This window comes from Podarcis bocagei, assembly GCF_964188305.1.
Source record: "Podarcis bocagei genome assembly, chromosome: 2".
Taxonomy (NCBI): Eukaryota; Metazoa; Chordata; class Lepidosauria; order Squamata; family Lacertidae; genus Podarcis; species Podarcis bocagei.
In genome coordinates this window covers 14,981,639-14,998,206 of record NC_138126.1, presented here as the reverse complement: position 1 = coordinate 14,998,206, position 16,568 = coordinate 14,981,639, and the positions used below count along the sequence as shown (strand labels likewise).

The 16,568-nt window shown below is 44.9% G+C and overlaps 2 protein-coding genes and 2 long non-coding RNA genes across 7 annotated transcripts in view; 1 reads left to right on the top strand and 3 right to left on the bottom strand.

The window, feature by feature from the left end:
• The window catches only part of LOC308580547 (uncharacterized protein), a 147,209-nt gene that overhangs the window by 41,116 nt on the left and 89,525 nt on the right, over positions 1-16,568 (bottom strand). The window contains exon 2 of one of the 3 annotated variants that reach the window (XM_081182360.1): positions 1,037-1,373. The gene's annotated coding sequence lies outside the window, so the exon portion shown is untranslated. Of the gene's footprint in view, positions 1-1,036; positions 1,430-16,568 lie in introns of those variants that run through there. The other 2 variants (XM_081182359.1, XM_081182361.1) reach the window with 2 other exon arrangements.
• The window catches only part of LOC308581287, a 196,492-nt gene that overhangs the window by 135,782 nt on the left and 44,142 nt on the right, over positions 1-16,568 (bottom strand). Inside the window, exon 2 of one of the 2 annotated variants that reach the window (XR_014004930.1) lies at positions 10,242-10,409. This is a non-coding gene — a long non-coding RNA (uncharacterized lncRNA). Of the gene's footprint in view, positions 1-10,241; positions 11,056-16,568 lie in introns of those variants that run through there. The other variant, XR_014004931.1, reaches the window with a different exon arrangement.
• Positions 7,656-10,145, top strand: LOC308581312. Its single transcript, XR_014004959.1, has 2 exons — positions 7,656-9,645; positions 9,777-10,145. It is a non-coding gene; the product is annotated as an uncharacterized lncRNA (long non-coding RNA).
• Positions 11,303-16,568, bottom strand: part of LOC308579635 (uncharacterized protein) — a gene marked incomplete at its 3' end in the record, with an annotated part of 42,628 nt that continues 37,362 nt past the window's right edge. The window contains exons 3-4 of the mRNA XM_081180588.1: positions 11,612-13,282; positions 11,303-11,313 (exon numbers count right to left, since the gene is read on the bottom strand). Of these exons, the coding sequence (XP_081036714.1) occupies positions 11,303-11,313; positions 11,612-13,282 (1,682 nt within the window). The remainder of the gene's footprint in view (positions 11,314-11,611; positions 13,283-16,568) is intronic.

Below are 16,568 nucleotides of genomic sequence, written 5' to 3'. Positions count from 1 at the left end.
GTGCCCTGTGGCACTCCACACACCAAGGAGTGGTGCGAAGACATTTCCCTCCCTAGTGCCACCCTCTGTCCCCGACCAGAGATAAAAGAGCACAACCAGTTACGGGCTATGCCCTGTATCCCCACGTCTGCGAGGCGGTGGTCCAGAAGATCATGATCGACCATGTCAAAGGCAAAGATAATGATCGACCATGACAAATCTAGAAGGATCACCAGTCCTGACCCGCCTCGATCCAGTTGTCTACGGAGATCGTCTGTTAGGGCAACCAGAGCCGTCTCGGTCCCAAAACTAGGACGGCAACCGGACTGAAATGGATCTAAAGCCGATGTTTCCTCCAGAAACCAACCAAGCTGTTCGGCAACCGCTCTCTCAATTACCTTACCCAAGAGAAAAACACAGAGATGCATAGCAGAGTAAGAAATAAAAACAACACCCCCCCAACTCAGTTGTGAAGTCCATAGATTGTTTAATAAGCCAAACCCCTGGGAGAAGAGCAAGGCTCTCGCCTGTTGCCTAATGATAAGGTCCTCCTCCGAGGGGGTCTTCTGCTGGGGTATAGATACTAAATTTAAAGTGGTACCTTGGGTTAAATACTTAATTCGTTCTGGAGGTCCGTTCTTAACGTGAAACTGTTCTTAACCTGAAGCACCACTTTAGCTAATGGGACCACCCGCCACCGCGCTGCTGCTGCGTGATTTCTGTTCTCATCCTGAAGCAAAGTTCTTAACCCAAGGTACTATTTCTGAGTTAGCAGAGTCTGTAACCTGAAGCGTATGTAACCCGAGGTAGCACTGTAATACTATTAAGGCGATCCTGGCCAGCAATGCCCACCCCTCTCCCCTCTCCCCCCTCCTTCCCTGCAACTCCCTTTGCACCAGATCCCTGCAGGAGGAAGCTTCTCCCCCCCCCCTTCAAGGCCCCCTTTAAGAAAACAGCTCCCTTCCCTCCCTTCTCTCCTCCCCGTCCGGGGGCTTCTCATCCTGGACCCCCTCGCAAAGCCCCTTCCCTCCTTCCCCGCCATTGGCTTTGCACTCACCCGAAATCCCGGGCAGCGGGGGCGGGAATGGGAGCCCCCGCGTGGGAGGCAGGGCGTGAGGGTGCTTAATTAGGAGGCTTGATTAGGAAGCAGCCCCCTCCTCCGCACAATGCAGCCCCCCTTCCCGCCTCCTCCCCTCCCTCCTTTGCCAGCTCCAATTTTGTCTCTGCTGGTGAAGCCGGAAGTGGAGGCAACTCGGAGGAGGAAGGAGGTTCTCTCCACTTTCAGCCTCTTGTCTGTTATTTGATAACTGGGGGAAGGAAAACCTTGCAGCACCCAACCAATGGGAAGAGGAGGGAGGGAACGTGTGCATAGGGAATATAAACTTATACTTTGCCTCATCTGGACTGTGCCTGCTTTGGCTCCCAGCTCCTGCAAGAATATATTGTCCTCACTAAGGGCTTGCCAATCAGAAGGTCGGCGGTTCGAATCCCCGCGAAGGGTGAGCTCCCATTGCTCTGTCTCTGCTCCTGCCAACCTAGCAATTCGAAATCACATCAAACTGCAAGTAGATAAATAGGTACCTGTTGTAAACAAAATCTGCCCTTATTCCCTTATGGGGGTCACAAGAGCCTTTATAGAGTCCTTTGCAGGTTCTCCATCAGTTGGAGAAAATCAAAGAAGCCAACCAGAGACTATTGAGAAGCAAAGCAGCTAGTAAGCTTGATCTTTATTGAACTGTTGCAACAGGTTGCTCCCCTCACACGCAGGAGGATGGAAGAGGACCCCGAACAAAGGTGTGCCTGCCATTATATAGCCCTTTTAAATTCCCTGCCCTGGAGCTCAAGACCACCCCTCCATGCATCATACATACATCACAGAAGGGGTGTAACCCAAGACCACCCCCCACCAACATCATACTTACATCACAGAAAAGGAGGTCTACAACAGAACTTTGAATGTTGTTGTTTTTCCTGTCTGCCAGGTTATGTGATAATGTCTTATCTGATTGCCTTTCCTGGTAGTCTGGCCATTCCTTTGAGACGGTGATTACCCAATTCCTGAGACAATGGGAAGGCCCCTCCCCCCTCCCTCCTTGCAGAGAATACATTTCGTCAGTTTGGGAGTCAAAATGGTTTCAGGACGGTCTTCCTGTGCTGCTCCAGAGACGTGCTCCACGTATCTATGTACGTGTTTGGTTGGTACATTTATGAACATCTATTATATATAAAAGGGACGCGGGTGGCGCTGTGGGTAAAACCTCAGCGCCTAGGACTTGCCGATCACAGGGTCGGCAGTTCGAATCCCCGCGGCGGGCTGAGCTCCCGTCGTTCGGTCCCAGCTCCTGCCCACCTAGCAGTTTGAAAGCACCCTTAGGTGCAAGTAGATAAATAGGTACCACTTTCTAGTGGGAAGGTAAACGGCGTCCTGTTTGCTGCTCTGGTGCCGGTTCGCCACAGCAGCTTCGTCACGCTGGCCACGTGACCCGGAAGTGTCTGCAGACAGCATAGGCTCCCGGCCTCTAGAGTGAGATGAGCGCACAACCCTAGAGTCTGTCAAGACTGGCCTGTATGGGCAAGGGTACCTTTACCTTTTATATATAAAAGGCCTTAAATTTTTTTGTTACATAACGCTCCAGCGGGAAGGTGAACGGCGTTTCCGTGCACTGCTCCGGATCGCCAGAAGCGGCTTAGTCATGCTGGCCACATGACCTGGAAGCTGTAAGCCGGCTCCCTCGGCCAGTAAAGTGAGATGAGCACCGCAACCCTAGAGCTGTCCGCGACTGGACCTAATGGTCAGGGGTCCCTTTACCTTTATGATTCTTAGTAGATACAATAAAATACCTAGAAATGAGACCAGATAAAAAGGCAGCCCTGCTCTTGGTGGATGCGGAGAAAGCATTTGATGTTTCAGGGGCATTCATGCAAAAAACTTTGGAAATGATGAGTTTGAGTGAGAAAATATGCAGTGGTATAAAAGCGATTTATAATTCCCAAAAGGTCAGACTAATTATAAATGGTGAAATATCAGAAGCTTTTAATATCTCTAAGGGAACAAGACAGGGCTGCCCTCTTTCTCCTCTCCTCTTTATCACACTTCTGGAAGTATATTTGAAAGCAGTAACAGAAGACCCTAGATTAGAAGGAATTAAAGTTGGACAAAGGGCCTATAAGGTCAGAGCCTAAGCAGACAATCTAATAATTACAACAGAAAACCCTCTAGAGCAGCAGTTCTCAACCTGTGGGTCCCCAGATGTTGTTGGACTACAACTCCCATCATCCCTGAGCTCTGGCCTTGCTAGCTAGGGGTGATGGGAGTTGTAGTTCAGCAACATCTGGGGACCCACAGGTTGAAAAAGGCTGCTCTAGAGTATTGTAGTAATGTTGGAAAAAACAAGGCCAAGAATAAAATACAAAACTCAGACTTAAAAGAAAGGGGAGGCTTTTCCCTTCCAGATCTCAAAATTTACTATGAAGCAGCTTGTCTTACTCGGATTCGGGATTGGATTAAATTGGAGAAAGAAGAGGCAATAGAACTGGAAGGACATGACAACAGATTTGGTTGGCATGCATATTTGTGGTATGGGAAAACAAAAGTACACAAAGGACTCCACAATACTATAATAAGTTTTTAATAAAGTTATGCGGAAAATACAAAGAATTATTGGAACCCCAAACTCCATGGTGGCTATCACCCATTGAAGCGCTATCACTTAACATGTCAACAATGAAAGGAATATGGCCAACATACAGAGAATTACTAATAGAACAAGAAGGAAAGTTAAAATTGAAAGACTATGATGAGATATAGGAATATTTAGTGATGGTGATGGATATTTGTTGTAAGAAAGAAAATCAATAAAAATTATTATAATAAAAGGAAAGGAAAAGAAAGGCGTTTGGACAGTTATCACGATTCAAAATTAATAAAGAAAAAACAAAACTCCTGGTAAAAAAATTAGATATACAAGAAAAAGTAAAGTTAGAAATAGACTTAAAATTACAGAGCAAAGTATTTAGGAATTTGGATAACCATGAAAAACATTAATTTATAGAAAGACAATTATATTAAGGTATGGAGCAAAATTAGGAAAGACTTAGAAATCTGGTGTAAATTAAAACTCACGTTGTGGGGAAGAATTTCTACAATCAAGATGGTAGTTTTACCAAAAATGCAGTTCCTTTTTCAATCAATTCCGGTTCTTAATGGCTTAAATTGTTTTTAAAAATGGCACAGGTATTTGGCAAAATACATTTGGCCGGGCAAAAAAACCAGAATTAAATTTAAACTATTAACAAAAACCAAAAGCAAAGGAGGGTTTGGAATGCCAGATTTTAGGATCTACTATGAAGTTGCCTGCCTGGTCTAGCTCAAGGAATGGATGATCTTGAAGAATACTAAATTATTGGATATTGAGGGCTGGGATAATATAGTGGGGTGGCACGGCTACCCGGGTTATAATAAAGCAAAAATCCACAAGGGATTCCTAAATCACATTATTAGGAAAGCCTTATATGAAGTTTGGGAAAGGAACAAAAAATTATTAGAACCAAAAACCCCATGGTGGTTGTCACCAATGGAGGCAGAGGCAGTAAAAAGAAAAAATATGGATTCAAATTGGTTGACATATAAAGATCTTTTAGAGGAAGTAAATAATAGATTACAAATGAAAAAAATATGAAAAAATAAGGCATACAGAAATAGGCTGGTTTCAATACCATCAATTAAATGCAATTTTTGAGGAAGACAAGAATGTAAATGGATTTGATACAAAATTATCTGAAATAGACAAAAAATTGATTATAAATGATGATAAAAATTTATCCAAATGTATAAACTATTATTAAACTGGCACTTAAGAGACAAAGAGTTTAAAGATGTCATGGTCAAATGGGCACAAGATATCGGTCATTCAATTGATTTAGAAAACTGGGGAAACTTATGGAAAAGAGACATAAGATTTACAGCATGTTATACAATAAAATATTTTTTTTAAAAAAATGATATACAGATGGTATCTTAAACCCTCGAAATTGGCTAAAATGTACCAAAACACCAGTGGAAAGTGTTGGAGGTGCAAACTTAAAGAAATGTTTTTTGGGGCCTATTAACAGTTTGATGACACCAAACTGGGAGGGGTGGCTAACACCCCAGAGGACAGGATCACACTTCAAAACGACCTTGACAGACTAGAGAACTGGGCCAAAACAAACAAGATGAATTTTAACAGGGAGAAATGTAAAGTATTGCACTTGGGCAAAAAAAATGAGAGGCACAAATACAAGATGGGTGACACCTGGCTTGAGAGCAGTACATGTGAAAAGGATCTAGGAGTCTTGGTTGACCACAAACTTGACATGAGCCAACAGTGTGACGCGGCAGCTAAAAAAGCCAATGCAATTCTGGGCTGCATCAATAGGAGTATAGCATCTAGATCAAGGGAAGTAATAGTGCCACTGTCTTCCACACCTGGAGTAATGTGTCCAGTTGTGGGCACCACAATTCAAGAAGGACACTGACAAACTGGAACGTGTCCAGAGGAGGGCAACCAAAATGGTCAAAGGCCTGGAAACGATGCCTTATGAGGAACGGCTAAGGGAGCTGGGCATGTTTAGCCTGGAGAAGAGGAGGTTAAGGGGTGATATGATAGCCATGTTCAAATATATAAAAGGATGTCACATAGAGGAGGGAGAAAGGTTGTTTTCTGCTGCTCCAGAGAAGCGGACACGGAGCAATGGATCCAAACTACAAGAAAGAAGATTCCACCTAAACATTAGGAAGAACTTCCTGACAGTAAGAGCTGTTCGACAGTGGAATTTGCTGCCAAGGAGTGTGGTGGAGTCTCCTACTTTGGAGGTCTTTAAGCAGAGGCTTGACAACCATATGTCAGGAGTGCTCTGATGGTGTTTCCTGCTTGGCAGGTGGTTGGACTCGATGGCCCTTGTGGTCTCTTCCAACTCTATGATTCTATGATTCTATGAACAACAGACATCCCAAAAGAAGCCAAAAGAGTATTATTGTATGCCGTAATGGCGGCCAGGATAGTAATGGCTAAAAATTGGAGAAGTAACATAACACCAACAAAAGAAGGAAGAGTTCTTAAATTGTAAGGATATCGTGAATTAGCCAGACTTACAGGTTTAATAAGAAGTTATTCTAATGAGAAAATAAGGAGAGAGTGGGAAGTCTTTATAAATTATACGAAGAGAACCGATTTCCAGATTCATACTTGGCTTAGTTTAGAATAAAAATCTCACAGGTAATTAGAATAATTCTCCAAAAAATTAATCATTACAGTCAACTAGTGATATGAAGAATAAAGAGCCACATGGAGTTAGTAAGAAGTCATTCCCCCCCTTTCTTCTTTTTTGGTGTTTTTTCCCCGTTCTTTTTCCTTTTTTGGAGAGAATATAATGTTTTGCATTTTTGATTGCATATTATGTTTAGATCCTTGTAATTTAGTTTTTGCATTTTCTTCTGTTTTCTATTGTTTGTTCGTTTTATTCAATGCTTGTTTGTGTGATGTCGAAGTATAAATTAAGAAAAAAAGAGGGTCATCAAATAGTATTGCCCCCCATCTTAGTTTGAGGACTATCCCTGCCTCCGGGTCTGGTGTCATTTGGATGGATACTGGAATCAGCAAGGGAGACCCACATGACCCGAAGGTGCTGCTATGGAATGCCAGGTCAATGATTCATAAGACCACTGCCATCCATGACTTGATCGTGCATGGAGAACTTGACCTGGCATGTGTAACAGAGACTTGGTGGGATGAAGCAGGTGGACCTGTCCTTGCCACTGCTTGTCCACCAGGTTTCTCTTACGCACAGCAACCCAAGTCATGTGGGCAAGGGGGTGGGTGGTTTGCAGTGATTTGTAGGAAGTCAGTAATTTGCACCAGGCGTCCTATTGGGAAGACACAGTTCTCTGAGTGCATATTCTTGAAGTTGGACAATAGGGGCAGTACAGGATTCCTTTTGGTGTACCGACCACCAGGGACGCGGACTTAGAAAAAATATTGGGGGGGCCCGGGAAAGCTCATGAATAATAAATAAGCTCATGAATATGCAAATAAAGTGGCTCCGGCCCTAAATATGGCAAGCCACGCCCCCCCAGCCAGCCGATTGGCTGGCTGGGAGGTGTGGCCAGTCGGGATTCCCCTGTTCTCGCGGGATTTCCGGCCGGGGCTCTCCGATTAGGGCGCGCGGCTGGCTGGCTGGCGAAGGAGGAGGCGGGGGGCGGCGGCGGCGCTCTGCTGGAAGGGCGCCCGCCTGAGATTATTGGGGGGGCTGAGCCCCCCCAAAAAATTTTTTGAGGGGGCTCGAGCCCCCTCAAGCCCCATGGAGTCGGCGCCTATGCCGACCACCCCGCTGCACCAAGGATTCCCTGCCCAAGCTGCTTCATGTTGTGGCAGATGTTCTCCTGGAGACTCCTAATTTGGTTGTCCTGGGGGATTTTAACATTCACGCCGACACAACCTTACAAGGGGCCGATTGGGACTTTGTGGAAAGCATGGCCTCCATGGGCTGTCCCTAAATAAGTTTGGCCAACTTATAGTCGCAGAAATGCCTTAGACCTGGTTTTTCTCCTCTATGGATGTTGGTGATCTGACACTAAGTAAAAGCGAAACTAAATAAGTGCCATGTTCAGATCACTTCCTGGTGCAACTGGACTTCACAACCCTTCCCTTCTGCAGGGAGGTGGGTTCAATTTGGATGGTCCGCCACCGCCACTTAATGGATCCAAATGGTTTCCAGAGAGTGGCAGGGGATGTTTTATCCCATGTTGATGGCCTTTCAGCTGATTCCTTGGTGGCCTGTTGTAATGTGGAGTTAACCAGGGCTATTGAGTATCTGGCTCCAAAAAGCCCACTCCGATTGCATGGAGACCAGACAGCCCCATGGTTTTCCAAGGATCTGAGGGCAACGAGATGGCTAGAGCGCCAGTGGCAGAAACCTCATTCTGAATCTGACCGGACACGGGTTAGAGCTCAACGTTGAGCCTACCAAATGGCGATAGTGAAGGTGAAGAGAACCTTCTTCACCCCCTCTACTGCATCTGCAGAAAACAGCAGCAGGAGACTCTTTCAGGTGGTTTGCAATTTAATGGAACCATCTCTCCAATGGCGCCCGGTACAGGCCACATGATCTCCTGCAATGATTTTGCAAAGTTTTTTTGCAAATAAAGTCACTCAGATTAAGAGAGGTAGACTCCCCCGTGGGAGCAGGGCGGGGGCTGGTGAGTGCTAGAGTCCTGTCTAGTCAAGTTGCGTGGGATCAATTCCAATCTGTTATGTCCGAGGATGTGGACAGGCTGCTTAGATGAGTCAAACCAACCACCTGTCTCCGTGATCCTTGCCCATCCTGGCTCATAAAAGCTAGCCGGGAAGGGCTGGGCGATGGGCTCCGTGGGGTGGTGAATGCTTCTCTCTGTGAGGGAGCCTTCCCAGACACACTGAAAGAGGCAGTTACAGTGGTACCTCAGGTTAAAAACTTAATTCGTTCTGGAGATCTGTTCTTAACGTGAAACTGTTCTTAACCTGAAGCACCACTTTAGCTAATCGGGCCTCCTGCTGCTGCTGTACAATTTCTGTTCTCATCCTGAAGCAAAGTTCTTAACCCAAGGTAATATTTCTGGGTTAGCGAAGTCTGTAACCTGAAGCGTATGTAATCCGAGGCACCACTGTATTAAAGTGCTTCTTAAAAAAAAATCTTTAGACCCAGCCAATATGGCCAACTATCGCCCAGTCTCAAATCTTCCATTCTTTGGCAAGGTGATTGACTGGGTGGTTGCTGAACAACTCCAGGGACGCCTGGAAGATGTGGACCATTTGGATCCCTTCCAGTTGGGATTCAGGCCTCACCATGGGACTGAAACTGACCTGGACACGATGATTTCCGGCGGGCTAGGGACAAAAGTGAGAGCTGTTTCCTAGTTCTGCTGGATCATTCAGAGGCTTTTGACACCATCGGCCATAACAACCTTTTGGACCGTCTAGAGGGGCTGGGAGCTGGAGGAACTGTTATACAGTGGTTCCACTCCTTCCTCCTGGGCCGTGTTCAGAAAGTGGTGTTGGGAGATGAGTGTTCAGACCCCTGAGCTCTCACTTGTGGGGTGCCTCAGGGTTCCGTCCTCTCCCCATGCTTTTCAGATTTCTACATGAAGCCGCTGGGAGAGATCAGGGGGTTTGGGCTGGATGTTCATCAGTATGCGGATACCCAGCTCTACTTCTCTTTCAAATCAGAACCAGTGAAGATGATGAAGGTCCTGTGTGAGTGTCTGGAGGTGGTTGGAGGATGGATGGCAGCTAACATATTAAAGTTGAATGCTGACAAGGTAGAGGTCCTTTTTTCGGAGACAGGAGGCAGGCAGGTGTGGAGAACTCCCTGGTCCTGAATGGGGTAACTGTGCCCCTAAAGGACCAGGTGCACAGTCATTTTGGATTTGCAGCTGTCAATAGAAGCGCAGGTCAATTCTGTGTCCAGGGCAGCTGTTTACCAGCTCAATCTGGTACGCAGGCTAAGACCCTATCTGCCCTCAGACTGTCTTGCCAGAGTAGTGTATGCTCCAGTTATCTCCTGTTTGGACTATTGCAATGCGCTCTACGTGGGGCTACCTTTGTAAGTGGTCCGGAAACTGCAACTAATCCAGAATGCAGCAGCTAGACTGTTGACAGGGTGCAGCCGCCAAGACCACATAACACTGGTATTGAAAAACCAACATAGGCTCCCATTGCATTTCTGAGCACAAATCAAAGCGTTGGTGCTGACCTTTAAGGCGCTAAACGGCCTCAATCCAGTATACCTGAAGTAGAGTCTCCACCCCCATCGTTCTGCCTGGACATGGAGGTCCAGCACCAAGAGCCTTCTGGCGGTTGCCTCACTGCGAGAAGTGAACTTACAGGGAATCAGGCAGAAGGCCTTCTCGGTAGTGGTGCCCTCCCTGTGGAATACCCTCCCACCAGATGTCAAAGGAAAAAACAGCCACCAGACTTTAAAAGACATCTGAAGGCTGCCCTGTTTAGGGAAGCTTTTAATATCTGAAGGACTATTGTATTTCAATATTTTGTTGGAAGCCACCAAGTGGCTGTGCCGCAGGGGAAAGCCAGCCAGATGGGTGTGGCATAAATTATATTATTGTTATTATTGTTGCTGTTGCTATTATTATTATTGAAAACAAACACTGCCAAATTCTTTTCTGTACATCCAGAGACTTGACAATAATCTTCACTTCCCGGGAAATCAGGTTTTTTGTTGGAAGCCACCAAGATTGGCGGGGGAAATCCAGCCAGGTGGGCGTGGTACAAATAAAAATATTATTATTATTATTGAAGTTCTTTTCTGTACATCCAGAGACTTGACAATCATCTTCACTTCCCAGGAAATCTGGGAAACCTGAGTGGAAAACTCCATACATTTATATGGTTTCCTGCCTGTGTGAATTTTCTTATGGATAGTAAGGTCTTCACTCCGTCTGAAGCTCTTTCCACGTTTCATAAATCTGGTTTTCCCCATGTGAGTCAGCGGATGTTTCCTAAGCTTCCATATTGACTTAAGCTTCTCCCCTGTGGGAGTTCGCCAATGTAATGTAAGTTTATCCTTCCTGTTGAAGCTCTTTCCACATTCAATACATTCCAATGGTTTCTCCCCTGTATGAGTTAGTTGGTGTATTCTAAGTGCTCTACTTTTGCTGCAGCTCCTTCCACATGCCATACATTAAAATGGTTTATTCCCCATGTGTTAGTTGGTGTCTTATAAGGTGTCTATATGGATGGAAGCTCTTTCCCATATTCAGTACATTTAAATGGTTTCTCCCGTGTGAGTTCGTTGGTGCGTTCTAAGGTCTCCACTTCCACTGAAGCTCTTTCCACATTCAATACATTTAAATGGTTTCTCCCCTGTGTGAGTTCGCTGATGTATTCTAAGGTATCCATGTTGACTGAAGCTCTTTCCACATTCAATACATGCAAAGGGTTTCTCCCCCGTGTGAGTTCGTTGGTGTCTTCTTAGTGCTCCACTTCCACTGAAGCTCTTTCCACATTCAATACATTTAAATGGCTTCTCCCCTGTGTGAGTTCGTTGGTGCATTCTAAGTGTTCCATTTCGACTGAAGCACTTTCCACATTCAATACATTTAAATGGTTTCTCCCCCGTGTGAGTTAGTTGGTGTATTCTAAGTGTTCCATATCGACTGAAGCACTTTCCACATTGAATACATTCAAATGGTTTCTCCCCGTGTGAGTTTGTTGATGTCGTCTAAGGTTTCCACTATTATTGAAGCTCTTTCCACATTCAATACATTTAAATGGTTTCTCCCCCGTGTGAGTTAGTTGATGGCTTCTAAGGTTTCCATTTCGACTGAAGCTCTTTCCACATTCAATACATTTAAATGGTTTCTCCCCCATGTGAGTTTGTTGGTGTATTCTAAGTGTTCCATTTTGACTGAAGCTCTTTCCACATTGAGTACATTCAAATGGTTTCTCCCCCGTGTGAGTTTGTTGATGTCTTCTAAGCTGTCCACTTTCACCGAAGCTCTTTCCACATTCAATACATTTAAATGGTTTCTCCCCTGTGTGAGTTCGTTGGTGCATTCTAAGTGTTCCATATCGACTGAAGCACTTTCCACATTCAATACATTTAAATGGTTTCTCCCCCGTGTGAGTTTGTTGATGTCGTCTAAGGTTTCCACTATTATTGAAGCACTTTCCACATTCAGTACATTTAAATGGTTTCTCCCCCATGTGAGTTAGTTGGTGTATTCTAAGTGTTCCATATCGACTGAAGCACTTTCCACATTGAATACATTCAAATGGTTTCTCCCCTGTGTGAGTTTGTTGATGTTGTCTAAGGTTTCCACTATTATTGAAGCTCTTTCCACATTCAATACATTTAAATGGTTTCTGCCCCGTGTGAGTTGGTTGGTGTCTTCTAATGTCTCCACTTTCCCTGAAGCTCATTCCACATTCAATACATTTAAATGGTTTCTCCCCCGTGTGAGTTCGTTGGTGTTTTCTTAGTGCTCCACTTTCACTGAAGCTCTTTCCACATTCAATACATTTAAATGGTTTCTCCCCCGTGTGAGTTCGTTGGTGTATTCTGAGGTGTTCACTTCTACTGAAGCTCTTTCCACATTCAATACATTTAAATGGTTTCTGCCCCGTGTGAGTTGGTTGGTGTCTTCTAAGGTCTCCACTTTCCCTGAAGCTCATTCCACATTCAATACATTTAAATGGTTTCTCCCCCGTGTGAGTTCGTTGGTGTTTTCTTAGTGCTCCACTTTCACTGAAGCTCTTTCCACATTCAATACATTTAAATGGTTTCTCCCCCGTGTGAGTTCGTTGGTGTATTCTAAGGTGTTCACTTCTACTGAAGCTCTTTCCACATTCAATACATTTAAATGGTTTCTCCCCCGTGTGAGTTTGTTGGTGCATTCTAAGTGTTCCATATCGACTGAAGCACTTTCCACATTCAATACATTTAAATGGTTTCTCCCCCGTGTGAGTTCGTTGGTGCATTCTAAGTGTTCCATATCGACTGAAGCACTTTCCACATTCAATACATTTAAATGGTTTCTCCCCCGTGTGAGTTAGTTGGTGTATTCTAAGTGTTCCATATTGACTGAAGCACTTTCCACATTGAATACATTCAAATGGTTTCTCCCCCGTGTGAGTTTGTTGATGTCTTCTAAGGTCTCCACTTCCACTGAAGCTCTTTCCACATTCAATACATTTAAATGGTTTCTCCCCTGTGTGAGTTCGTTGATGCATCCTAAGTGTTCCATATCGACTGAAGCACTTTCCACATTCAATACATTTAAATGGTTTCTCCCCCGTGTGAGTTAGTTGGTGTATTCTAAGTGTTCCATATTGACTGAAGCACTTTCCACATTGAATACATTCAAATGGTTTCTCCCCCGTGTGAGTTTGTTGATGTCTTCTAAGGTCTCCACTTCCACTGAAGCTCTTTCCACATTCAATACATTTAAATGGTTTCTCCCCTGTGTGAGTTCGTTGGTGTATTCTAAGTGTTCCATATCGACTGAAGCACTTTCCACATTGAGTACATTCAAATAGTTTCTCCCCCGTGTGAGTTTGTTGATGTTGTCTAAGGTTTCCACTATTATTGAAGCTCTTTCCACATTCAATACATTCAAATGGTTTCTCCCCTGTGTGAATTCGTTGATGTGTCCTCAGTCTTCCACTGTGACTAAAGAACATCCCACATTCCATGCATTTAAACTGTTTCTTTGTTCTTCCCAATGAATTCACAGATGGTTCCATAGAATTCTGGCCATCGTCTTCCTCACCTGTTTAGGAGGGGGGAGGGGGAAGAGAATCCTGTTAAGACTTACAATAAAGCCAAGAAAGGAACTGAACACATGTCAGTCCCAGTATGCCCCTTCTCTTATTTTAACACTGTCTCCTTTCTCCACTGTCCTTTCTTATGTTCCATACTTTAGGAATGCATGTGAGATAATGGCAAGAAAAACACATGATCACTCCATTCACACTTAATAAGCTGCAATATTTTATAATTTATGGTGGAACTGGCTTCTTAGACACATCTCTGTACAGTGGTACCTCGGGTTAAGTACTTAATTCGTTCCGGAGGTCCGTTCTTAACCTGAAACTGTTTTTAACCTGAAGCAGCACTTTAGCGAATGGGGCCTCCTGCTGCTGCTGCGCCACAGGAGCACTATTTCTGTTCCCATCCTGAAGCAAAGTTCTTAACCTGAAGCACTATTTCTGGGTGAGCAGAGTCTGTAACCTGAAGTGTATGTAACCTGAAGCGTATGTAACCTGAGGTACCACAGTATTTCTCTTTTTCCAGGGAGGAAATGATCACAGGCTCAAATAGCAGTCTCTCCTATGACTAAGAAGTCAAACTTTTCTGTTACTTTGCCACATGTAACTGTAAGAATATTGCAATCTTAGAACAGGCATCCCCAAACTTGGCCCTCCAGATGTTTTGGGCCTACAAATCCCATCAGCCCTGACCACTGTTCCTATTAGCTAGGGATGATGGACGTTGTAGTCCCAAAACATCTGGAGGGCCAAGTTTGGGGATGCCTGTATCAGAACATAAGAAGAGCCTGCTCGATTGGGCAAAGGCCCACCTAGTCCAGCATCCTGCTCTCACAGTGGCCAGATGCCTGTGGGAATCCAGCAAGCAGGATTTGAGTACAAGCACCCTCTGCCTTCCTGTGCTTTCCAGGAACTAGTATCAAGAAGCATTATTGCCTAGGACCGTGAGGGCAGAGCACATACATCAGTCTAATCCTCTTTTTGAAGCTATCCAAGGGACAAAATCAAGAATTAAAAATAAATTATTAACAGATGTAAGAGAGAGAGGAGGTTTTGCCCTGCCGGGTTTGAAACTTTATTATGAAACATCCTGTATCTGCTAGAACCGCGAATAATGGATAGCATGCATATTTATGGTAGGAAAAGGCCAAGGTGCATAGAGCTTTTCAGAACCATATAGTAAGAAAATCAATTTTTAGGGTATGGGAGAAGTATAAAAATTTGCTTGAGTAAAAAACACCCTGGTGGCTTTCTCCCTTGAAAGCAATATCTCTGAAAAAAACTGAATATGAGAAGTAATCGGCTGACTTATACAGAGCTGTTAACTGAAGTTGAAAACCAACTGAAATTAAAAGATTTTGAAGAGATAAGGAAAGCTGTAACTGACTGGTTACAGTACCACCAACTAAATGATATCTTAAAGATAGACAAAAAGAAAGGTTTAATTATGAGACATCACAATTTCAAAAAGAACTCTTAGGAAGTAACATAAAGAGATCTCTCTAAAATGTATAACTTGCTCCTAGAACGGTATACAAAGGATGAACAGGTCAAATCAGTTATGACTAAATGGGAAAGGGACTTAGGATATAACATACAAATGGCAGATTGGGAGAGGCTTTGGAAAACAAATCTGAAATTCACAGCTTGCTGTTCATTGAAAGAAAACTACATGAAAATGATGTACTGATGGTATTTGACTCCTAGTAAGTTCAAATATCTAATAAATAATAATAATAATAATAATAATAATAATAATAATAATAATAATAATGTATTATTTGTACCCCGCCCATCTGGCTGGGTTTCCCCAGCCACTCTGGGCGGCTTCCAACAAAGATGAAAAATACACTAAAATGTCACATATTAAAAACTTCCCTGAACAGGGATGCCTTCAGATGTCTTCTGAATGTCAGGAAGTTGTTTATCGCTTTGACATCTGATGGGAGGGTGTTCCACAGGGCTGGCGCCACTACCGAGAAGGCCATCTGCCTGGTTCCCTGTAACTTGGCCTCTCGCAGCGAGGGAACCGCTCGAAGGCCCTCAGAGCTGGACCTCAGTGTCCAGGCAGAAAGATGGGGGCGGAGACGCTCCTTCAGATATACTGGACTGAGGCCGTTTAGGGCTTTAAAGGTCAGCACCAACACTTTGAATTGTGCTCGGAAATGTACTGGGAGCCAATGTAGGTCTTTCAAGACCGGTGTTATATGGTCTCGGCGGCCGCTCCCAGTCACCAGTCTAGCTGCCGCGTTCTGGATTAGTTGTAGTTTCCGGGTCAACTTCAAAGGTAGCCCCACGTAGAGCGCATTGCAGTAGTCCAAGTGGGAAATAACCAGAGCATGCAGCACTCTGGCGAGGCAGTCTGCAGGCAGATAGGGTCTCAGCCTACGTACCAGATGGAGCTGGTAAACAGCTGCCCTGGATACAGATTTGACCTGTGCCTCCATGGACAGCTGTGAGTCCAAAATGACTCCCAGGCTGCGCACCTGGTCCTTCAGGGGCACAGTTACCCCATTTAGGACCAGGGAATCCTCCACACCTCCTCGCCTCCTGTCCCCCAAAAACAGTACTTCTGTCTTGTCAGGATTCAACCTCGATCTGTTAGCCGCCATCCATCCTCCAACCGCCTCCAGACACTCACACAGGACCTTCACCACCTTCCCTGGTTCTGATTTAAAAGAGAGGTAGAGCTGGGTATCATCCGCATACTGATGAACACCCAGCCCAAACCTCCTGATAATCTCTCCCAGTGGCTGCATGTAAATGTTGAAAAGCATGGGGGAGAGGACAGAACCCTGAGGCACCCCACAAGTGAGTGCCCAGGGGTCTGAACACTCATCCCCCACCACCACTTTCTGAACATGGCCCAGGAGGAAGGAGCGGAACCACTGTATGACAATGCCCCCAGTTCCCTGCCCCTCAAGACGGTCGAGAAAGATGTTATGGTCGATGGTATCAAACGCCGCTGAGAGATCCAGCAGAACTAGGAAACTGCTCTCACTTTTGTCCCTAGCCCGCCGGAGATCATCAACCAGTGCGACCAAGGCAGTTTCAGTCCCATGATGAGGCCTGAAAGGGATCCAAATGGTCCGCTTCTTCCAGGCATGCCTGGAGTTGTTCAGCAACCACTAGCTCAATCACCTTGCCCAAGAATGGAAGATTTGAGACTGGGCGATAATTGGCCATCGTGGCCGCATCTAAAGATGGTTTTTTAAGAAGCGGTTTAATAACCGCCTCTTTCAGCGGGTCTGGGAAGGCTCCCTCACGGAGGGAAGCATTCACCACCCC